Below are 24,433 nucleotides of genomic sequence, written 5' to 3' on the forward strand. Positions count from 1 at the left end.
CATTTTGGGGACGGAGACATTGCAACCTTGAGTAACTTTGGAACTCCCTGCCACTTGACACCAGGGCAGGCGTTTCCGCTGCAATCTCTTTGGCGCCTCCTCAAAACATTCTTGTTTAGAAAAGTCCGCCGGGACGTTTCAGAAATTTGATGTTAGTTTCCACCCGTTTTACGCTGATTCTTATTTCAACCTTTCGAAAGACTTAAAATTATTGTCGTTTTATTTTTCTTAAAGATCTTTTGTGTAAACTGCTTTGAGGGGGATTTTCACAATTGAGTGATGCATAAATTTTATGAAATAAAAAAAAATGGGGGGAAGAGATGCACAAACCTCCAACAACTATACAGGTTGCAGAATTATTATTTTTTAAAGAGATTTTAACAACTTTAAGGCCTGTTCTGGTGGCCTGCTTTCAGCGGGGGAGAGCTTGCAAGCAGAAGGCCACGAAGGGAGGGTGAGTGGAAGTCTAGAAGGAAGCATGCTGCTGCTTTTTAATGAAGAGGGGAGGAAGGCAAGTGGTTCCCCCCCCCCCCCAGGAAAGAGACATGACTGAGCAGGGAGCTGGGCCAAGGGGAATCTAGGCCACGGTGGGGGAGAAGGAGGACCCCCCCACGCTCCGCCCCAGAGAAGCTAGGTCACCCGTGAAGGAGGACACCCAAGGGCAGAGGGACGGATCCAGCGCCTTCTTGAGGTGGGGCTAAATCGGGGACAGAACTGGCTGCAGGCTGTGTGTGCGCGGCAGGGGGGAAAGGATGAGCACCGCAGGGGAGAGGAGGAACCCAGAACTATGGCGCGTAAGGCCTTATAAAGACTTTTGAAATTGCCACCCTGTAGATCAAGACCACCCCCATAAATATCATACATACATCACAGAAGGGGTGTAACCCAAGACCACCCCTCAGTATATCATACCTACATCACAGAAAAGGCAGTCTAAAACAGAAATTTTAAGTTGTGCTTGCGGAGCTTCTCTTGGATCGTGTCCCACGGTGTTGCCTGGACTGCTACAGGCGCAACCAATGCTTGGGCCGTCTCGAACACCTCAGGCCCACAGAGGCTGAGGAATAGGCTCCGCTTACGCTCCTGTGATACTTCCATCAGCTTGTTGGCTTGGAGGTAGCAGTCGAATTGAGCGAGGTAGGAGTCCCATGATTCAGAGGCTGGGGCAAACGGTGGTAGAGGCACAAGTGAAGCCATGGTTCTGATGCCGACGTGGAGGCGATGGATGGAACACAGTGCTCTAGCCAGAACGGTCAGCTCTGAATTGGTTCTGCTCCGTGATTTCGCTCAGTGTTTCAGCTCTGTGATTCAGCTCATCTCAGAGGGTGGCTGCATCTGGCTGTGCTCTGTTGCCCATCCATCCCACCTTCGTCGCCAGTGTTGTTGTGGGTGAACATATCAGATGACATAGCAATTCTTCAAATAGTTCTTGTTTATGCACAGGCCAGAACAGAACTGAACTGAAGGGTTCAGCCAGCCTGCTTATATAGAGCTCCACTACAACGCAACTGTAACCACTTTCTGTAACTATCCAATCACTGAACATCATTTTCAATCCCTTATTTGCATATGTGGACCTGAGTGAAAACTATCTACAGTATCCCCCTCGTGGCCCAGGGTGAGAACTTCAGTACATAACAAATTTGAATGTTGTTTTTCTCCTGTTGTTTATCTCCAGTCTGGCAGGTTACTTGATTGGATACCCTGGGGAGCCTGGCCAGTCTTTTGTAATGATAAATACTTAGTTCCTGGGCCAGGTCACAGGCTCACACCCTATTCAAACACAGACATACCGAAACCAGAGCCATTTCTCCTGGGCATAGTCGGCCAAGTGGTGTCTAAGAAGGATAGGACGTTTTTTATGTATGCTACCACAGCAGCAAGGATTCTTTTAGCAAAGTATTGGAAGACGCAAGAATTACCCACGCTGGAAGAATGGCAGACAAAGGTGATTGACTATATGGGACTTGCAGAATCCGTGACCAAGAAAAAGAGACGGTGGAAGAAGATTGGAAGAAATTTAAAGTATATCTTAAGAACTGTTGTAAAATTAAAGAGTGCTAAAATGTCAAGGGAAAGGAAAATATAGAATTATAGCTGTAATTGATTAAGTATGAGAAGCTAAAAAAGAAAATAAGTAATTAGACAATTGGTGTGAGGAGCTGTTGAAAAAATCTCAAAACAGGGATGCAGAAAAGGGGAGGTAAGGGGAAGTCTGGGAAGTAAGGTTTATGAAAAAGAGGTTTGAAATTATACATGTTTATATGTTTTGTTTGTCTATGTATTGTGTGTTGTTTTGTTTTTAATCTGTGTTGGAAAACCAATAAAAACTTATATATTAAAAAAAAAAATCAAACACAGACATACCCTTAAGGCAGGATTTGTGAAGGAAAAGACAATGGGGAGGCTTTTCCATTTTTCTTTGACCTTGCAGAGAAAACATTTTGTCAGTTTGGGAATAAAAAAATGGTTTACGGTCAGCCATCCGGGGTTGATCTATGTACGTGCTTGGTTGGTACACTTATGAACATTTCCATATATCTAAGACCTCAAAATTCCTATCACACCTCCCACTTTCCAGGGCGGCTGGATGTGGGGGTGCAGATATCCAGAGTGTGGGGGTCAGGTGGGATTGCTATGAGGAATTATGAAATATGCAGCAAGCCACTGTGTCCGCTATGAAAGCATTGCGTTGACTGGGTTTGATTCATTGATAATGGTTTCTGATCAAATCCCACAAGCCTCTCCATCTCTACCATTTGCTTTCGCTACGCCTGACAGGCACCTATAAGCATTCTGTACACAGGCCAGTTGCTTCATCAGGCATCCTCAGTACATAAAGACAGTAGGTTACTTTGATGTAGTTTAATCTTTAGATAGATCTTAAGGACCAGGAAGAGAGTTCACAAGATGGCAAATACTGCCATCCGGTTTATTCCTGTTTATGACCTCCGGGGTATCCTAAAAGCATTCCTCCTTGCTTCCTCTTTTATTTACTCTGGACTACTATGCATGCTCAAGTAGGAAATAGTTTCTTTGTAGTTAAAAGAATTTATCTGATTTAACTTTGTCCCACGTGGGGTTTTTTTAAATGCTCAGGGAAATCAGATTGGTTCTGATTGGTTACAAACACTGTGTAAAAAGTTCTTTTGTGAATAAAGCGACCTGGGCCGAGGGGGGGGGATTCTTATATGCACTCCTCCCAGAGTCTTGCTGGTCAAGCCTCGTGTGTATTCTATTAATCAGAGTCCAATCCTTCCTTGCTTTGGGAACGCTACAGCTGGAGGATCCCCAATGCCGCAAGACGTCCGTGTGGAACCAAAGGTGATCCCGTGGCTCCAACTATCCAGCAGATCTCACAGCGGCCCAATGGAAGGAGAAACCCAGATAGACTGCTTCTGGAACTAGAGGTTCCATCAGAACATCAGAAGAGCCAGCCAGATGAGAGCGAGAATCTTCTCCCCTCCTGCAGTTTCCAGCAACTAGTTTCGGAAGAATTGTGGCAGAGCCAAGCCACAGTCGCTAGGAGCCATTGAGAGACCTCTCCTCCTTTGTGCATTTGCCCAGGATACCTGAAGGAGCGTCTCCACCCCCATTGTTCTGCCCGGACACTGAGGTCCAGCACCAAGGGCATTCTGGCGGTTCCCTCCCTGTGAGAAGCCAAGTTACAGGGAACCAGGGAGAGGGCCTTCTCGGTAGTGGCACCTGCCCTGTGGAACACCCTCCCACCAGATGTCAAAGAGAACAACAACTACCAGACTTTCAGAAGACATCAGAAGGCAGCCCTTTTTAGGGAAGCTTTTAATGTTTGATGCATTACTGTATTTTAATATTTTGTTGGAAGCCGCCCAGAGTGGCTGGGGAAACCCAGCCAGATGGGCGGGGTATAAACAATAAATTTATTATTGTTGTTGTTGGATGCAGCCCTTGCTTGGCATGCAGAAGGTGGCTGGTTCAATCCTTGACCTCCCTACTTGAAAAAGCACCAGTTGTGGGTGATTTGGGGGTGGGACCCCAACCTTTCATTGGCAGTGTGGTGTGGTGGTTAGAGTGTCAGCCATGACCTAGGAGAGAGCAGGATTCAAATCCCCACCAGTCAAGCCTTGAAGTTCTCACCGAGTGTCCTTGGGCCTCTCAGCCTATCCTACCTGGCAGGGTTGTGCTGTGGGAATTAGATGAGTATTAGGCCCTGGGAGAGACCAGGGTCCCTCTCCCCCCCACTCAGTGGCCAGCTCACCGGGTGCGTCCTTGGGCCAGGCACTGCCTCTGAACGTGGCCTACCTCACAGGGCTGTTGTGAAGTTTAAATGAAGGGGAGAATCAGGCATACCAAGGCAGATTAGAAAAGCCACAAATAAGTTGGACAAGCAGCCAGCACCTTTGGACTATAACTCCCATCAGCCGCACATGGGAGTTGTAGTTCCCGATGTGCCCAAATCTGGACAGCTTTTGCACACACACACCCAAACGCCACACGCTGGTCCTCATGGGCGCATCGGGACTACAACTCCCATGTGCGGCTGAGAGGACACGACACTCCCGTCCACCCAAATGACCTTCACACTTGGAGACAGACCGATCCTTGCAAAAGACACACACACACATTTATTTAAATACACACATGCGGCCGGATCAGGCCGGCAAAGAGCCCCTTTCTCCGTCCTATTCTCCCCAGCCCTTGGCCGGCTTCATCCGAGGAGGTCGAGAATTAAGCGCACTTCCGAGATGTGAGAAGCTTCAGCGGGAAGCGAAGACATCACCTGGAGGTTGGAGGAAAAAGAGGCATTGGGGAACGGAGGGGGCTGGCAGCGGCTTCCTCGCCTTTTGAGATGGGGAGGGGGGGTCTTTCCCAGCCCAAGAGGCAGATCAAGAGGACTAGCCCCTTAGGTCTAAGAAAGGGTGCTGCTTGTGGAACCCATTCTGTCTCCCACCGGGGTGGACCAGCCTCATGCCACAAACCACCCTAGCAGAGCCCTTTTTAAGCTCGAAGCCTCAATACCCTTCCGCTTTTTTATACAGTTTTTGCTGTGGTGACAGTGCATGTGCAGTGCAGGATAAATATTGCACAGGTCAGTTGGGCAGCAGGTTGGGTCCCCCCCGCCCCGCGCTGGAGGAGGACGAGGAAGTTAGGATTTTCTTTCCATAAAAGTCATAAAGAGTTACTTTTGGGGGAAAGGAAGGGCCAGAGACGGAGAAAATCTTCCACCTGCACCCTATTGCATGGGTAGGCAAACTAAGGCCCGGGGGCTGGATCCGGCCCAATCGCCTTCTCAATCTGGCCCACGGACGGTCCAGGAATCAGCGTGTTTCTACATGAGTAGAATGTGTGCTTTTATTTAACATGCATCTCTGGGTTATTTGTGGGGCATAGGAATTCGTTTATCCCCCCCCCCCAAAATATATATATAGTCCGGCCCCCCACAAGGTCTGAGGGACAGAGGACCAGCCCCCTGCTGAAAAAGTTTGCTGGCCCCTGCTCTAATGCAACCAAATTGGGGGGGTGTAGATATCTGTGGCCCTCCAGATTTTCCTGGACTACAAGTCCCATCATCCTCCCTGGCCAAGATGGAGGACGGAGTCCCTTGGCTTTTTAAAAAAAGGGGGAGGGGAGAAATCCCGAGGGAGGTGGGCAAAGGAAATCGAAGGTGCCCCAGACCCTCGGGGGATCATGTCTCGCTTCCCAAGACCCCCAAATTTGGCCTCACTTCTCGAGGCCCCCGAGACCCGATCTGGCCTTCCAAGCTCCCCAGATACGGTCTCACATCCCAAGACCAATTGGGTCTCACCTCCTTTATCTTTGCCTCCGTCCTCTTGAATGCCTTCACCTCCCGTTGAGCGTGGAGAAGATGCTCCTCCAGATGCCTCATCTGGAAGCCAGAAGCAGAAAGAACGAGTTAGGGGGCGAAAAGAGCGAGGCGTTAGGGGGCTGATCCATGCAAGGGCGGCCATTTCCTGGCCCTCCCCGGAAGGCTCCTTTCCTGCATCCCTCACCCCAGGTCCTCACCCGGCCTTGGTATCTCATCACGAGGTCCATGTTCTCGCTGTCCTTGCCAGCCAGAAGTTCCCTCAGCCTGGCAACCTAAGGAGACAAGTGGGATCTGTCTTGAACCACAAGGTGGTGGTTTGGGGTCACCGTGGGATTGGGGGAGGGGGGGAAAGAGTTGAAGACCCTTTACGTTTCTGCAGGATCTGTTCCAACAGACCCCACAAAAGACCCAAATGATTTTATTTTTTTCTCAGTGCAAATAAAACCACCTGAAAATTCACTGAGTGCAAATAAATCTTTGGCCACGCAGGGATAGCCTGACGGCCGCAGTCCATGCAGGGATAACCTTGAGGATGGATCCTGATCCCAGTGACGCCACCCAGCCCCATACCTGCCGCTGCAGACACATCTTCTCCTGGACCCAATCTGCACTGGATGGCTTCTGCTCCCTGATCTCTTCCCACAGGGCTGACCTCTCCATCTCGCAGCTGCGGAGGTCAGATTTCAGTTGATCCAACTCCAGTTTTAGGATCTGGGGCAGGGAGAGAGAGATTGGGGGGGGGGCGTTTAGCAGCCACTCGGGGTTCAGCAACCCACCCCTTTGCAGGAGGCTGGAGGGTGAAGGCAACACAGAACATCATGGCTGCTGCCCATGTTCCCACTTAAACCAGCCCCTTATTTCAGGCAATGAGGACTAGAATCTTTATGTTTCAGAGAAGCGGCTGCAGCTAAGTGGCAGAGCACCTGCTTGGCATGCAGAAGGCGCCAGGTTCAATTCCCCGGTGGCCTGGGGGAGACCCTCTTCCTGAAACCCCGGAGAGCGCTTGCTGCCAGCCAGGGCAGGCGGTATTGCAGTCTATGGACCACGCACATATTAAGGCAGCTTTTCCTGTGAGCTCCAGGACGTTCTTCCCGAGGAACACAGATCTCTGAGAATGCCAGGGGGTAGGGGGCCCTTGGACCTACCCGGATGTCCGCACTCTGGTCATCCAGCTGCTGAAGCTTCCTGTCCTGCTGCCGGATAACTTCCTGAAGCTCCTTTTCGTCCTGGGTGTGAGAGAGAGAGCGTAAGAGGGCAGGGAGGGAGAAAGGCTTTACAGTGGTTTCGCCAAAGCCTGGCTAGGTTTCTAGTCCCTTGGACCCTGGGGGTGGGAAACAGGGCAGCAGATGCTGCCCAGGGAGAGGAAAGAGTTTGGACAACCCATCCCACCTTCCATGCTCCAAGCGTTCCTTATTTTCTTTCTTTTCTTCATCAAATACTTTTACATTGCAAATTTAAATTCATGCATTAAACACCAACACCATCATTTAGGATTTCCCTGAATCCTTCAACTCTCTTCTGCCCTTCCATGGTTACAATGATCATTCTTTTTTTCAATTGCTTCCCTTAATTTTCTCTGTTTTTTAAAATAAAAAATAATAATCCATTTTTACCCTAGTTTTTCGTACATTACAAGCATTACTCAAATCCTGCCAAAGTTTTGGTTGTTTTCAGTGTTCTCATAAATGCATTGTAAATTTTCCCCATTCCTTCTTAAAGTTCTTCTCTTCTTGGTTTCTGATTAAAATAAAAGGTAAAGGTAATGGGACCCCTGACCATTAGGTCCAGTCGTGGCCGACTCTGGGGTTGCGGCACTCATCTCGCTCTATAGGCCGAGGGTCCCGGCGTTTGTCGACAGACAGCTTCCGGGTCATGTTGCCAGCATGACTGAGCTGCTTCTGGCGAAACAGAGCAGCACACGGAAACACCGTTTACCTGCCCGCCAGAGCAGTACCTATTTATCTACTTGCACTTTGACGTGCTTTCAAACTGCTAGGTGGGCAGGAGCAGGAGCAGAGCAACGGGAGCTCACCCCGTCGTGGGGATTCGAACCGCTGACCTTCTAATTGGCAGGCCCTAGGCTCAGTGGTTTAACCCACAGTGCCACCCGCGTCCCTTCTGATTAAAATATGTGCTCCTTATTTTCAGGTTATGTCCCTTATCCTGGAATCTATTTTGCGAAGGAGTCAAACAAGAAGAAAGGGGATTCCTTTCTAAAGCTTAGGAAGAACTTTCTGACAGTAAGAGCTGTTTGACAGTCCCTGGGAAGGTGGTGGAATCTCCTGTCTTGTAAAGAGAGCTTGGGTGGCCACCTGCCAAAGATTCTGCAGCTGTGATTCCTGCATTGAAGGGGGCTGGACTGGATAACAATTGGGGGTCCCTTCCAACTCTACAATCCTCTTTTTTTTTATTCCACAGCACATAGAAAAGGGGAGATATGTAGCTGCTCCAGCAACATATCTCTATTTCCTCACATCAAGAAACGCAAGAAGGGCTTTTGCTCTTGCTAGAAGCTCAGCCTTGCCCTCACCGGTTCTGGAAGGCTCCTATAGAAGAGTCCCGTACACACAGAGACTTTGCGCCTGCCCATTAGGGGAAACAGGAAGCCCCGAACATATATATTTTTAGATGTCCTTTTTACGCTGAGATTTGTAGAGACACCATTGATCCTTTGCTGAAGAGGCTCGCCAGTCTTTCAGGCAAGTCTAAACTTAATTCTCTCCTCTTAGGCAAAGATCACAAGACGACCTGGCTGGTAGCCAGATTCTGCATCCAGATCACCAGGCACAGATCACCCTCTAGAATAAATTATCTTACTAGGGAAATGCTGAAGTCGGCCTTTGGGGCGCCTCAGGGTCAATTTTTTATGGTAGGCCAAATTTCAGCTGTATGGGTGTATGCATATATCTCAATTTTAACTCATGAGCTATTGCTGCAATCTGCTCTGATTGTACATTTTATCTTTATGAACGCTGTTTTTATTGTATTATGTTATGTTATGTGAGCTGGTCTTTGACTGTAATAAATTATCGACCTATCTATTCCACAGCAGCTTCAGAGACATGCAGGCTGATCGAGATGGAGGCTGGCTCCCTGGTTGCTGCAACGCCCTAGAAGCGGATCCCCGGCCGATCCGTGACCTAGATCCTCCGAGCCCTGCGGCTCCATCCTGACCCAGATCCCCCTCCTCCTGGCAACCTCACCTGCTTCCTGTCGCGGAGAGCCTTGCTCAGCTGGGCAATGCTGGCGTCGCGGGAATCGACCTCAGCCTCCAGCTCCCTCCCCAGGCCCTGGAGCCGCAAACTGCAGGGGGGGGGGGGAGAAGGGAGAGAGGGCCCTAAATTCAACTCTGCATTACCCACTCTGGGGGAATAATCTCAATTGATCCCGCATGGCAAGGGGTTGGATTAGATGACCCCGGGGTGCCTTTCAACTCAACAGTTCTACGATTCTAGGACTGTCCATCTTGAAAATGTATCTCATAATCTAACAGCATCTAAACAGCAGAGTGAAAAGGACCTTTTAATAATATATACAATGCATGGTTTTATTTCTTGTACAAATATTGCAGCAGAAGGTCACCCAGCACCTCCCATATACGCAAAAGCCTGGCCCATTTAAGACTAGGCAAAATGTTTCTTCTCAATAGTGATGGAATGCACAGGTGGGGAACGCTCATTTTTTTGTGAGTCTTATATTACCTGTAAAGGGAACCTTTACCAGGATTAATATATTATTATCCTGTTGGAGCTGTGCTGTGTCTTTTCTCCTCCCAGGCTGTGACGCTTAATGGTCTGATTTTTTTATTCTTTTTCACTTGGTGGAACGCTCTGGCCCAAGAGACCAGGGCCCTGCGGGACTTGACATCTTTCCGCAGGGCCTGCAAGACAGAGCTGTTCCGCCAGGCCTTTGGTTTGGACTCAGTCTGACCCTTATGTTTCCCTCCCCTTATGGTCTTGATCTATGGGCTACTTTTAAAATGAGGCTGCATTTTAAATTGCATTTTAACCTGTATTTTAAATTGGGTTTTTTTCTTCTTTTTTCCTTCCTATTATGTTTTTACTGTCATTTTACTGGTGTTAGCCGCCCTGAGACCGGCTCTGGCCGGGGTATAAATAAAATGTATTATTATTATTATTAGGCAAGGAAGAAGCTAAGGGCACATTTCCAAAACACTCGTAGAGAGGGCAAGGCAAGGGGCGTGGTCCGGGGAGAGTCCCAGGGGCCAGGCGGAGAGGTCTGGGGGGCCACATTCAGCCCACAGAGCCTGAGGTCCCCCCTCCCCAATGCTTCAAGTGGGAATCCTGACTGCACCTTGAAAATATTCAAAGAATCGCTTTGACCTCTCTATGAGAGAAAGAGATTGGGGCCTGCATGGATTGTGGCCCCCGGAAGAGAAGGCAGCTGGAAACAAGTTCCTGCTCCTCTGCTGTACCCATTTCCCTTTATTTAAACCGGATGTGCTGTTTCTTTTTAAAAATAAAATAACTTGATTTGTTAATGAAAAAGGTAAAAGAATTAAAAAATCGGACCATTAGGTATCACAGCCTAGGAGGAGAAAAGACACAGCACAGCTTCAACAGGATAATAATATATTAATCTATGTAAAGGTTCCCTTTACAGGTAATATAAGACTCACAAAAAAAGTAAGCGTTTCCCACCTGTGCATTCCATCACTATTGAGAAGTTGGAAGGGTCCTGTAGGCCAAGCTCCTTCAATGCAGGAACCTCAGGTAGAGCATCTTCACCTCTGGGTTTCCCCAGTGCAAAGCAAGCCCCCAAACCCACTTACATTTCCGCCTGCAGGGTTTCCCTCTCCTCCTGGGTGGCCCTCTGCTGCTGCGAAGCCAGGAGGCGGAGCTGTTCTGAAACGGACAGCAAGTCTTGGACGTGGGTGGAGAGTTGATCCTGGAGCTCTGCGGACGGGACAGACCGTGAGACGGCTTCGTTTCGTTCATTTATTGCTTTCCTGTCACACCTTTTCCCTCCCAGGAATTCAAGGGGGGGACATGGCTTTCCTTTCCCTCCCCACCTACCGTATTTTTCGCCCCATAGGGCGCACCGGCCCATAGGACGCACCTAGTTTTTTTTGGGGGGGGGGAATAAAGAAAAAAAATATTTCCCCCCCAGGCGCGGGGGCTGGGGAAGCCCGAGCTTCCCCCAACCCCAGAACAGGCTGCTATCCGCAAGCCATGGGAGAGCTGCGCGAAGTCACGCAGCTCTCCCACGGCTTGCGGATAGCTTCCTGAAGCCTGGAGAGCGAGAGGGGTCGGTGCGCACTGACCCCTCTCTCTCTCCAGGCTTCAGCGAAAGCCTGCAATCGCCCCATAGGACGCACACACATTTCCCCTTCATTTTTGGCGGCAGAAAAGTGCATCCTATAGGGTGAAAAATATGGTAATCCCCAACAACAACCCTGCAAGGTAGGCGAGACTGAGAGACGCAGGGGCTGCCCACCCCCAGGGCACACCCAGTGGGGAGCTTCGTGGCCGAGCAGGGAATTCGAACCTTGGTCCCCTCTCAGGTCTGAATCCTAGTTACCTGCCGGCTTGGGTGGACCTTCATGAACGGCTTTCATGAAAGCAGTGCTCTCGCTCCAAATCCCGGGAGTTTCCACGTCTGAAAAACAGGAGGCACAAAATTTGGGGGGCGGTGTGAAAACCTGAAATGCCCCCTTGAGCCAGAATTAAGAGGGAGGCTGCAATTGAGTGGTCTGGCTTGGACTACTGCAACACGCTCTATGTGGGGCTACCTTTGAAGGCGACCCGGAAACTGCAACTAATCCAGAATGCGGCAGCTAGACTGGTGACTGGGAGTGGCCGCCAAGACCACATAATACCAGTCTTGAAACACTGGACCCCAGTACATTTCCAAGCACAGTTCAAAGTGTTGGTGCTGACCTTTAAAGCCCTAAACGGCCTCAGTCCAGAATACCTGAAGGAGTGTCTCCACCCCCATCGTTCTGCCCGGACACTGAGGTCCAGCGCCGAGGGCCTTCTCGGTGGTGGCACCCGCCCTGTGGAACGTCCTCCCATCAGATGTCAAAGAGAACAACTACCAGACGTTTAGAAGACATCTGAAGGCAGCCCTGTTTAGGGAAGCTTTTAATGTTTAATAGGTTATTGTATTTTAGTGTTCTGTTGGAAGCCACCCAGAGTGGCTGGGGAAACCCAGTCAGATGGGTGGGGTATAAATATTATTATTATTATTATTATTATTACTCCTTTCCCCCATGAGGGCTGGCAACATGACAAGTGGGGGGGGCTTTCCGCTCCGGGTTTGTGTTTGGGGCCCCTCCCCCCCCGAGATGGGCGAACAGAAACCCCCACCTCTCTCCGCCACTGCCTGCAAGATGCTGTCCACGAAGGAGGTCCCAAAGCGGTGGGGGGTGAGTCGCCTGGGGGTGCAGGGCCGCCTCCTGGGGGCTGTGTCGACCACCTGCAAAAGAGCAGAGCATTGGGAGTGCTGCCATGATACAACTCTGAAGGGGTTCTTCCACTGCAATTCCCGCATTGCAGCGGGTTGGGCTGGATGACCTTTGGGGGTCCCTTGCCAACTCTACCATTCTGTGATTACAAGACCCTTTCCCAGGAGGGGAGAGAGATGGCATGGACCCCACTGCACACAGCTGCCTCACCTCTCCCTGCAGCACCCGTTCGAGGAAACTGGCAATTTCCAGGAGCTGCGTCTGAGCGCCATCCATCTCCTGCAAGGAGCAGGCGCAGGCCTCCATGCTGGATCGGGTCCTCTCCATTTCTGCCTTTGCGCTCGCCAGCTCCTCGCCGACAGCCTCTCGCTCCTGCCTTTTGGGGTGGGGTGGGGGACAAGAGAAAGTCAGGACGATGCTGTTCCCTGTGCCACAAAAGAAGGGAGACCCCCCACCCCAGACACTCTTTTGGGTGGGGTCTCGGAGAGGAACAGGCACTTACTGAAGGGCGCTGTGGGCACCCTTGAGGTCCTCCAGCTGGGCGCTGCGCTCCCACAGAGTCACGAGGGTGGCCTTCAGCTCCAACTCTGTCTCCGAGAGCTGGCGGCGGGCAATTTGGTTTTCCAGATCTATAAACTGTTAACATTTCAGCAGTTTGGTTAGGTTGGCTTATTTGCATTATTTTACACCGATTTGTATTATTTTACACCAACATTTTAAAAAATCTGTTTGTTGATGGTGTTATTTCTGATTGTTTCCGAGATAGAATAGTTATACTATTCTGAGTCACCTTATACTGCAAAAAACACCCCTGTTTAGAGAAGTCTACCCAGGCGCCTAAAAGGTTGAGATACTTTCAGTCTGTTTTAGTATTTTACCTTCTGTACCTTCTGCCAATCTCACTTGATTTTGCTGAATTTTGTAAACTACTTTGAGGGGTTTCTCCCCCCCCCCCCATCAAACGGTGTAAGATTTTACAAACTAGATAAAATGTTCTGAAGAAAGATGCGATTTCAAGAGGGATACAGGAAGCTGGTTTATGCAGAGTCAGACCATTGGGGCCAACTCTCTGGTGGGAAGATTCAAGGGCCATCAAAGAAACATTCATCCATGTTCTTATGCAGCTGCATTTTCCACTTTCCTGATGCCCCACAATCGTATCACAAAGTAGTTGTGTTCGGGGTTATAACTCAAGCACGGCAAGCTGTTGTTTCTTTTTGATTTCCAATGTCAGAGTAGCTGGGGAAACCACAGCTTCTGGGTCATGTGGCCAGCATGACTAAGCCGCTTCTGGCAAACCAGAGCAGCGCATGGGAACGCCGTTTACCTTCCCGCCAGAGCGGTACCTATTTATCTACTTGCACTTTTGACGTGCTTTCGAACTGCTAGGTGGGCAGCAGCAGGGACCGAACAACGGGAGCTCACCCCGGTGCGGGAATTCGAACCGCCGACCTTCTGATCGGTAAGCCCTAGGCTCTGTGTTTAACCTGCAGCGCCATCCGCGTCCCTTAAAGGTTAAAACCAGCACCTTAAACCTGACCCTGTACTCCACCGGGAGCTGGTGCAGCACCAGATGAATGTGATCTCATAAGGAGTCTTGCCACGGCATTCTGCACCCGCTGGAGTTGATGGATCAGCTTCAAGGGCAGCCCCACGTGGAGTGAGTTACAATAATCAAGTCTGGGAAGATCTGGAATCAGTGTAATGAACTGTTTCAAAAGGACTGGAGCAAATTTATATTCTATATGAAAGAAAATGGTAAACAGTTGGAAACGTTTGTAGGTTTGAGTTCAAATGTTTGGTAATGTGAAAACAAGGAGCTGATTTACATGTAAGAAGGTGAATGTTAAAAGACAGATATAGGGTAAAAAAGTGGTAACAGAAATGTGAAGAAATTGGTAAAGTTGTGTGGAAGTCAGTTAGAGGGAGGGAAGGAGGTCGATGCTTTATGTAATGTCTTCAGTTATGGGTTTATGATATGAAAATGTAATGAAACATAGAAAACTTTATAAAAATCATGTTAGAAAAAAATACAATAATCAAGTCTGGTGGAACGCTCTGCCTCATGAGACCAGGGCCCTGCAGGATCTGATTTCTTTCCGCAGGGCCTGTAAGACAGAGTTGTTCCGCCTGGCCTTTGGCTTGGAGCCAATTTGATTCCCTCCCTCTCTTTTTCTTTCTTTCTTTTCTTTTCTTTCTTTTCCTTCTCCTCCTGCGATGAGGCTACATTTTAATATTTTAATGTTCCATTATTTTAATGTTGTATTTTATTTTTGTTTTTAAGTTGTAATCATTCATCTTGTTTTTATTATTGCTTGTAAGCCACTCTGAGCCCGGCCTTGGCTGGGGAGGGCGGGGTATAAATAAAAAAAATATTATTATTATTATTAAGTCTGGAGGTGACCGTTGCGTGGATCAGTGGCTAGGTCAGGGGACCAAACCTGGGGCATTCTGCATGCTGAGCAGGCACCCTGCCGCCAAGCTGCGGCTCTCGCACCCGGGCCCCCGCTCCCCTTCCCCACCCGCCCCAGACCTGCGCCCCTCGCTGCTCCAGGAGCCGCCCCTCTCCGTACCTCCCGGCACTCGGCCGTCTCGCGAGCTTCCCGCTGGGCTTCGTCGCGCTCCTGCTCTGCCCTCACCTTCTCCACAGACAGCCTGCGTCACACAGAACAGGGTTAGCGGGAGCCTGGGAACTGTCGCTTGCTGAGGGTGCTGAGCGCCGCTAGGAGGCTCCCACCTCCCAGAGCTACAATCTCCAGAGAGGCTTAACCATTGGTCCCTCTCTGGAGACCGTAGCTCTGGAAGGGGGACGCTCACCACCTGTAAACTACAGTGGTGCCTCGCAAGACGAAAAGAATCTGTTTTTTCGTCTTGCGAAGCAAGCCCATTAGCGGCTTAGCGCTATTAGCAGCTCAGCTGTTAAGCGGCTTAGCGGATCAGCTGATAAGCGGCTTAGCTATTTGGGAAAAAGGGGGGGGGGAGGAAAAAAACGCCGCAGGAACTCGCAAGACATTTTCGTCTTGCGAAGCAAGCCCATAGGAAATTCGTTTTCCGAAGCACCTCCAAAACGGAAAACCCTTTCGTCTAGCGGGTTTTCCGTCTTGCGAGGCATTCGTCTTGCGGGGCACCACTGTAGTTCCCAGGATTCTGGGGTGACAGCATGACTGTGTAAAGTGAAGTCATAGTGCTTCAGGCATCTTGTGTGAATGTGGCTCTGGGGAGTCAGGGTGTTGGACCAGCAGTGGGGAGACCCGGGTTCAAATCTGCACCCCACTATTACATTCGCTGACATTTCAGCAGCTTCAAGCTTGAGCTCGCCTAAATAATAATAATAATAATAATAATAATTTATTATTTATACCCTGCCCATCTGGCGAAGGCCATGCGAGAACTATACATTGGATATATCTTTTTTTAAATTTCTATTCACTAAATTTCTACATTGCCTGTGGTGGTCACGTGGGATTACTATGGGGAATTATGAAAATATGGAGCAAGCCATTGTGTCCGCAATGAAAGCATTGCGCTGACTGGGCTTGAGTCATTGACAATAATTCCTGATCAAATCCCACAAGCCTCTGCGTCTCTGCCCCATTTTCTCTACTGCCCATTTCTCTACACCTGACCGGTACGCATCAGCCTTCTAAAACACAGACCAGTTGCTTCAACAGGCATCCTGGGCCGTAAGATAGTAGCTAACTTTGATGTAGTTTGTTAATCTTAGGGCCAAGTTTCACATGGAAGTGATAAAGATGCCTATCCTTCCTTTCCTGTTTACTGCCTGTTTATGACCTCCGGGGTTTGCTGAATGCATTCCTCCTGGATTCCTGTATATTTTACCTGGACACGTATGCATGCTCAAAGCAGTCTTTGAAGTTGAAAGGATTTCTCTGACCTAACATTGTCCCCACATGGGGTTTTTTGAAATGCTCAGAAGAAATCTGATTGGTTCTTATGAACACTGTGTTAAAAGTTCTTTTGTGAATAAAACAACCTGGGCTGAGGGGGTTTAGAGTCTTGCCTCGTGTTTTGTTTTAATCAGGGTCCAGTCCTTTCCTTCGCCTTCAGAACGCAACAATTGCCCTTAATCCAAAGTTCACTGAGTAATCATTATATTATTGCCATTGTTCTAATACTTATACCCCACCCTTTTACAAAACTGGGACTGCAGGCAGCTCACTGATAAAGGTTGCAAACATTAAAACCCGTATCGTAGGACTTTAAGCAGTCCTGGCTCCCCACAAAGAATTCTGGGAGTCGTAGGTTTGCTAAGGGTGGCGAGAGTTGTTAGGAGACCCCTTTATCCCCCTCCCAGAACTACAATTCCCAGAGCAGTTTAATAATCAAACATTCTTTCTCAGGGAACATTTGGGGTTTCACACCATGCCTTTAAAGTACTGTACTGTGATAACACTTTAAGCAGTCATTGACTTCCCCCAGAGGATTCTGGGAAGTGTAGTCTGTTCAGGGCACTGACAGTCATAGGGCACTCTCCCTATTCCTCTCCCAGAACTACATTTCCCAGAGTTCCCTGGGAAGGAGCCTCGATTCTGAGCATCAAGACTCACCGCGCTGCTTCCTCTTCCAGCTTCAGGATCATGTCCTGCTTCTCTGACAGCTGACAGGAGAGGATCTCCTTCTCCTCCTGCAGCCGATCGCGCTGGCTCTCGGCTGCGGTCCCCTTCTGCCTCGCAGCCTCCAGCTCTGCGGAAAGGACGCGGGGTCAAGACTGGGTTAGAAACTGAGATACAGGGAAGTTTTTAATATGTGACATTTTAATGTATTTTTAATCTTTGTTGGAAGCCGCCCAGAGTGGCTGGGGAAACCCAGTCAGATGGGCAGGGTACAGTTAATAAATTATTATTATTACAGTGGTACCTCTGGATGCGAACGGGATCCGTTCCAGAGCCGCGTTTGCATCCAGAAGCGAACACAACCCGTGTCTGCGCGGAACGCGATTTGCCACTTCTGCGCATGATATCATTTTGACCGTCTGCGCATGCGCGGGCAGCAAAACTCGGAAGTAACATGCTCTGTTACTTCTGGGTCGCTGCAGCGCGCAGCCCGAAAATACTTATCCCGAAGCTACTTCAACCCGAGGTATGGCTGTAGTATTATTATTATTATTATTATTATTATTATTATTATTATACAGTGGTACCTTGGTTTTCAAACAACTCAGTACCCGAACACTGCAAACCCGGAAGTAGGTGTTCTGGTTTTTGAACTTTGCCCCAGAAGCCGAATGTGCTCCTGAGCTTCCGTTTTTACTGTTGTGCAGGTAATTTGAGTCCCCAGCATTGTAATGAAAGCCTTCCATTTCTGATTGCAGTGTTCCTAGGTGATATTTGGTGCTTTTCTTTTTTGCTATTTTTGGCGTTTTTGTGTGGCTTTTTCATTTTTGTGGCTGTGGCTTGTTTTTCGTTTTAAGATTGACGGACCAATTGTGTGACTGCGGAAATGGGCAAGAGCCCCCCATCAAAACAATGACTATCATCAGTGCAGGTAATGGGGGAAAAATTTAATTTTCATCATCTACAATACTTGCTTATTTATTTTATAGTAAGGGACATTGATTATTGCTTTAATTTTATGGATCAATAGTCCTGTTAGATAGTAAAATTCATGTTAAATTGCCGTTTTAGGAGTTTTTAAAAGTCTGGAACAGATTAATCTGTTTTGTATTACTCTCTATGGAAAACACACCTTGGTTTTGGAACGCTTTAGTTTTGGAATAGACTTCTGGAATGGATTAAGTTTGAGAACCAAGGTACCACTGTATATAATAAGCTCATTGCCAAATGGCGCCTTAAGCCTAGGTTGCGGTTGCCACAACGAACTGTCAAGGCGCCTTTTTTTTTTTGCCAGTGAAAAGTATTATTATTCATTTCATTTCTATACCCCTTTATTTATTTATTTTTACATATCAAAGCAGTTTAAAGCAATCCAGAAGAAAATAAATTCAAGCTTCAGGGAAAATATTTCAGATCCTTCTCTAAGGGACATTCTGCTCTCCCCAAATTTATTTACCTACTTCATTTATAGAGCTGCCCCATAGCAGAAGTATTCTAGGAAGGCAGGATGGCATAGTGGTTAGAGTGTTGACGAGATCAGGGTTCAAATCCCCACAGCCGCAGCCTCCTAACCTACCTCACAGGGTCATTGGAGGGATTAACCGAGGAGGGGGTGAACCAAGAATTCATTGGAGAAAGAGGCTAGAAATTCAGTGAAGCTCTTCTGCTTGCCTGCTTAAGAAAGCTGGAGGGCCCAGCCCTCCCCTGGGGGATGCCGTCGGGAATTGAACCCAGGGCCTTCTGCATGCAAAGAAAGTGCTCTGCCACTCAACTATAGCCCAGAGTCCAGCCACTGGGTCCGCCTGGCTCAGTACTGCCTACACGGACCGGCAGCCATGTCTCGGCCAACTTCAAAGTCACAAATATTTCAGTTCCTCTTTCCTTGGCTTTGGAGAATTTTTCAGGTGTTTTATGCAACATATGGAAAGTTAAAATTTAAAAACTTTTCTTTTACCCCATGGTAAAAGGATCTTGAAAGTTTTAGGACAAAACCAGAGGAAGGTTAACGAGTCTCCAAAAGTCCTGGACTCAAAAGGCGATGCTTCCCACCCATCCCAGGCGAGAGCTACATGGTCGATTCACCTGTCTGCAGGTGAATCTTAGCTGCAGTCAGCTCATTTCCCCGTCCCAAGGCTTCGACCAGCTCCTGTGTTGCGTTCTCCAGCTTCCTGCACACCTGCAGGCAGCAAAGGGTTAAGAAGGGTTAAGTCTGAAATAAATAAATTAAGCTCATATATATAAATGTTCATAAATGGACCAAGCAAACACGTACATAAATATATAAACCACATGTCTGAAGAAGCACAGGAAAGCAGTCCTGGAGCCATTTTGGCTCCCAGACTGACCAAATATTTTCTCTGCGAGGTCAAAGGAAAATGGAAAAGCCTCCCTATCGTCTCTTCATTCTTAAGGGTATATCTGTATATGAATAGGGTGAGCCTGTGACCTGGCTCAGGAACTAAATATTTATCATTACAAAAGACTGGCCAGGCTCCCCAGGGTATCCAACCAAGTGACCATTAACAGGTAACCTGCCAGACAGAAGATAAACAATAACAGGAGGTAAACAATGTACTCAGATTTCTCTTGAGCTACACCCCTTTCTGTGATGTATGTATGCTGTTTCTGGGGGTGGTCTTGGACTCCAAGGCGGGCAATTAAAAATGACTATATAAGGGCAGGCACACTTTTGTTCTGGGTCTTCCTCCTTTCCTGTGTGTGAGGGGAGCACCCTGTTACAACAGATCAATAAAGATCAGGCTTCCTAGCTGCTTTGCTTCTCAATATTTTCTGGTTGGCCTCTGTTATTTTCTCTGACAGATGGAGAACCTACAAAGGACTCTATAAGGGCTCTTGTGTCTCCCATAAGGGAATAAGGGCAGATTTTCATTTATTGCAACAGCAACAAGGCAGAACACGTTCGCAAACACCAACATAGAAATATTGTCAGAAGGACTGGTCTTATCTCAAACAGCTGTTGGGGTTGAGGGGAGAACAGCCCCAAAACCTCATACCACTTGCCCCGGAACGGAGCTATAGTGGGGAAAACGGCACAATGAGTTCTTATGGAGATATGGTGGAACCTCCCAGTTCAGAGGCAGTCTACCCTAGAACACCGGGAACCAGGGAAATGGAGGGAGAGAGCAAGAGTCTTTGGCGCAAAGGGAGAATCAGGACTGGATTTGGGGCTGGGGGCCCAATCCAGCCATTTTAGACAACCCCCCTCCTCCCTGGTTCAGTGCCACCCCCAAGAGAAGACTTGCCTCGTGGTGCTGGGCGACCTCCTCCTGGGCTGCCCTCACCCTCTGGACCATCTGCCCCATTGTGACTTGGAATCGGCCCGCCAGGGTCCTCATGGTCTCATACTGGAGAGAGAGAGAGAGAGATTTAGTCCCCCCGTCGGACAAGTCTGGCAAAGGCCTCGGTCCTGTATACCTGAAGGAGCGTATCCACCCCCATCGTTCTGCCCGGACACTGAGGTCCAGCTCCAAGGGCCTTCTGGCGGTTCCCTCATTGCGAGAAGTGAGGTTACAGGGAACGAGACAGAGGGCCTTCTCGGTGGTGGCGCCTGCCCTGTGGAACACCCTCCCTTCAGATTTGAAGGAAATAAGCAGCTATCTTCTCTTTAAAAGACATCTAAAGGCAGCCCTGTTTAGGGGAAGTTTTTAATAGTTAATGCTGTATTGTTTTTAACACTCGATTGGGAGCCACCCAGAGTGGCTGAGGAAACTCAGTCAGATGGGCAGGGTATAAATAATAAATTATTAATTATTATTATTATTATTATTATTATTATTATTATTATTATTATTATTATTGGAGCTGGGGAGGCCAGGAGTGAATCAGGCAGGACTCACGTCGCGACGCATCTTCGCCCAGTTGCTCTGCAAGGCTGTCGCGAGGCAGGCCTCTTCCGCCAGGTGTTTGGCGTAGCCGCCCGAGAGATCAGACTGCAGAAATGAAAAACAGAAAAAGTGTGCGGATGAAAGAGAGGAGCTTCCTTCAGGGGCTCGCAGCAGAGCCGGAAAGGGGTCCGAAAAGGGCAGCTGGAAGGAGTGGCACGGAGAAAGGGGCTTTTGCGTTTCAAGGAGAGTAGAAGACAACACGATTGAAGTTTATTACAATTCAGTGGCAAGAGAAATGGTTGAAATATGCAGAACTGGCTAAATTGACATACAAACTGAGAGATCAGGACATCTGTGACTTTAAAGAAGAATGGGAACTTTTCACATATTACTTAAAAAGACAACAAAACGAACTGGACTCCTTGGCAGGTTTTGAATAAACATCCACAAATTTATTGATTGTTAACATAGTAGATAGATAATATAAAGATTCAGACAATTTTACAGTATGCAGAGAACAATATGAGTTGAGAAATCAGAGAGAGGAGCTGAAGGAAGTCTTGGGTTTTTGATGGGGAAATTGGGGGGGGGGATGATGAATACGAGATGTTTTGATATTTTGTTATGTTGAAATTGTTAGGTTTTTTTAAATAAAAAAAGTAGTTTATTACAATTACGCACAGCATGGAGAGGACGAGGGAAAGTTTTTGTCCCTCTTTCGTAACCCTGGGAGTCACGGGCATCCAATGAGGCTGAACACTGGACAGATTTTAAAAAGTTCTTCATCACACAGTGGAGCATTAAACTACGGAACTCCTTGCCACAAGAGGCAGGGATGGATGCTCTTTTTGAGCTGTGTCCTATATGTCCGTCCCTGTCAAAACCAGCAGAAGGCCGCACGTTCAAACATGCAGACTCCACAAAAGGCGCAGCACCTTAAAAATTAAATCCAGCTTGCAGGCGATTGGAAAAATCTGAGACCCTGGATCCCAGACGTTGGGGCCAGGCCCCCGGTGCCTCCTTCCCCGCTCACCTGGAGTGCGTTGGCCTCCGCCAGCAGGGTGCGGAGATGCCGCCAGGACCCGCAGTCCTTCTCCAGCTGCCCGATGCGTTGGGTGGCGTGATTCCGGAACAACTCCAGAACGTGGTCTGCCTGCAAGGAGCGAACGGAGGCGGAAGAGAGATCACACAGAGAGCTTTTCAGTCAGAGGATTCGCACACCCAACCCTTCCCCCTCCGCATACTGACCTCGATGCACTGATGGTCTGAACTATAATCAGGGAATTATGGTGCCCCATGTTTCCCCCACAAACAGAACAGAAAAGATGGCAGGGGTCACCCGCCCACTGCATCTTCCTCTGTGCTCAAGAGACCTGTGACATCAAAAAGCTTGCCTCTTTTCTTTTTTTTAACCTACCCTGAGCTAAACTGTTTTTATAGAAAAGAGTAACACCTCTTTAAAAAAAAACAAGGTATTTTGCGTCTCTTACAGGCATAGGCAAACTCAGCCCTCCACGTTTTTTGGGACTACAACTCCCATCATCCCTAGCTAGCGAGACCAGTGGACAAGGATGATGGGAGTTGCAGTCCCAAAACATGTGGAGGGCTGAGTTTGCCTATGCCTGGTCTATTACTCTGCAAGCCTATGTTCCTGTTTCAGTCCCTAAGATGTGTTTGACAGCGGAAGGGACTCTCCTCACCTGGGGGCTTTTAAGCAGAATTTTGATGGCCATCTGTCATGGCCATGTTGAGATTTCTGCATTGCAGGGGGCGGGACAAGAAGACCTTCAGGCATCCTGGCCACCTCTGCAATTCTAGGGTCACCATACCTGCCTTGCCCCACCTTGTAGTCTCTGCTTTTCAATTTGTATTGTATTACTTTATATACTGTGGGCTTGCCATTGTTTTATTGATTGTAGTTTAGAAATTATTTATTGTAACTGTTGAGTGGATTTCTGTTTAACTTTTATATGTTATTATTATTTAATACTATTCTAATGATTGTCAAATGTTACTTTTTTGATGTAGGTTGCCTATTTTATACTATATATTTTTTGTATTGCATTAGATTCTCATAAGTTGTACATTTTTTGTTTCTTCAGCTTGTAAACCACCTTGAGTATTGTAAGATAGAAAGACAGCATAGAAATTAAAAAAATAAATTTAAAAAATGATGATGATATCCACCCAAGTATTTTTCCCCAGAAAGAACCTGCTGTTGGGGTAACATGAAGGAGTTTTTAATGGTTTGGATTTTCACTTATGCAAATATTGCTGTTGTTATTTTAACCTACAACTCTGTACAGTGGGACCTCGGGTTAAGTACTTAATTCGTTCCGGAAGTCTGTTCTTAACCTGAAACTGTTCTTAACCTGGAGCACCACTTTAGCTAATGGGGCCTCCTGCTGCTGCTGCGCCGCCGGAGCATGATTTCTGTTCTCATCCTGAAGCAAAGTTCTTAACCCGAGGTACTATTTCTGGGTAAGCGGAGTCTGTAACCTGAAGTGTATGTAACCCGAGGCACCACTGTATTGCTTCGTCACCCGGTTTTCTGGTGCCTACATGTTCTTGTATAATAAAATAAACAAACGAAGGTTGGGCAGGCCGCCTGTCAGGAACCACCCAGCCGAGACTCCTGCATTGTAAGGGGTCAGAATAGATGACCCCTGGGGTTTCTCGTTCCAACTCTATGGTTTTGCGATTCTACGCACCGCCTCCTTGTCTCTCAGGGTCTTCTTCCTTTCGTTCTCAATCCGGCTCCACCTCTCCCGGATGCGAGAGATCAGGTTGCCCAACTGCTTTTGCTGCAAGAGAGAGAGAGAAATAATAATAAATAACAACAACAATAATAATAAATTTTTATTTATACCCCGCCCTCCCCGGTTCAAAAACTGGGATCAGGGTGCCTAACAACAAATTTAAAGCACTTAATTGTAAAAGCAGCATAAAATACAGTATAAAAACATAACAATAAAATTTGAAGGTCAGGGATCATCCTGCCGGGGTGTGGGAGGGAGAAACAGACTCTGTGCCCCCCTCCTTCCCACCCAGCCCATCACTTGGGCCTCACCTGCTGGCTAAGGGAGCGACGGTCGTCCTGAAGGCGTTGGAAGGAGGCTTCGGCCGTCTCTCGGAGAAACGTGGAATCCAAAAGGCATCCTCTCTGCAGGCAGAACAAGAGCCAGATCAACACACACGGCGCCAAAGGCTCTTTATAAGCTATCTCAGCTTACAAGGAACAGCGTGGTGCAGTGGTTAGAGCATTGGACTGGAACCTGGGAGAGAGCAGGGTTTGAATCCCTCACACTGCCTCTGGCAGTTCCCTCGCTGCAAAAAGCCAGGTTACAGGGAACCAGGCAGGGGCCTTCTCGGTAGTGGCACCAGTCTTGTGGAATTCCCTCCCACCAGATGTCAAACAACAACTACCAAACCTTTAGAAAACATCTGAAGGCAGCCCTGTTTAATAATAATTAATAATAATAATAATTTTTTATTTATACCCCGCCCTCCCCAGCCAAGGCTGGGCTCAGAGCAGCTTACAAACAATAATAAAAACAATAAGAATGATTACAACTTAAAAACAAAAATAAAATACAACATTAAAATAATGGAACATTAAAATATTAAAATGTAGCCTCGTCACAGGAGGAGAAGGAAAAGAAAACAAAAGAGAGAGAGAGAGAGAGAGAGAGAGAGAGAGAGAGAGAGGGAGGGAATCAAATTGGCTCCAAGCCAAAGGCCAGGCGGAACAACTCTGTCTTACAGGCCCTGCGGAAAGAAA

At 48.0% G+C, this 24,433-nt stretch overlaps 1 protein-coding gene across 1 annotated transcript in view; it reads right to left on the reverse strand.

The window, feature by feature from the left end:
• Nucleotides 1–4,578: 4,578 nt before the first annotated feature.
• SPAG5 (sperm associated antigen 5) overlaps nt 4,579–24,433 on the reverse strand; it is a 32,644-nt gene continuing 12,789 nt past the window's right edge. Inside the window, exons 5-23 of the mRNA XM_083715003.1 lie at nt 23,723–23,815; nt 23,364–23,456; nt 21,686–21,805; nt 20,665–20,757; nt 20,071–20,172; nt 18,890–18,983; nt 16,802–16,937; nt 14,807–14,888; nt 12,736–12,869; nt 12,444–12,609; nt 12,136–12,244; nt 11,348–11,425; nt 10,599–10,722; nt 9,010–9,109; nt 6,952–7,032; nt 6,377–6,517; nt 6,004–6,078; nt 5,786–5,866; nt 4,579–4,759 (exon numbers count right to left, since the gene is read on the reverse strand). Of these exons, the coding sequence (XP_083571129.1) occupies nt 4,688–4,759; nt 5,786–5,866; nt 6,004–6,078; nt 6,377–6,517; nt 6,952–7,032; nt 9,010–9,109; nt 10,599–10,722; nt 11,348–11,425; nt 12,136–12,244; nt 12,444–12,609; nt 12,736–12,869; nt 14,807–14,888; nt 16,802–16,937; nt 18,890–18,983; nt 20,071–20,172; nt 20,665–20,757; nt 21,686–21,805; nt 23,364–23,456; nt 23,723–23,815 (1,974 nt within the window). The 3' untranslated portion in view covers nt 4,579–4,687. The remainder of the gene's footprint in view (nt 4,760–5,785; nt 5,867–6,003; nt 6,079–6,376; nt 6,518–6,951; nt 7,033–9,009; nt 9,110–10,598; nt 10,723–11,347; nt 11,426–12,135; nt 12,245–12,443; nt 12,610–12,735; nt 12,870–14,806; nt 14,889–16,801; nt 16,938–18,889; nt 18,984–20,070; nt 20,173–20,664; nt 20,758–21,685; nt 21,806–23,363; nt 23,457–23,722; nt 23,816–24,433) is intronic.

This window comes from Podarcis gaigeae (assembly GCF_964106915.1).
Source record: "Podarcis gaigeae genome assembly, chromosome: 15".
Classification (NCBI taxonomy): domain Eukaryota; kingdom Metazoa; phylum Chordata; class Lepidosauria; order Squamata; family Lacertidae; genus Podarcis; species Podarcis gaigeae.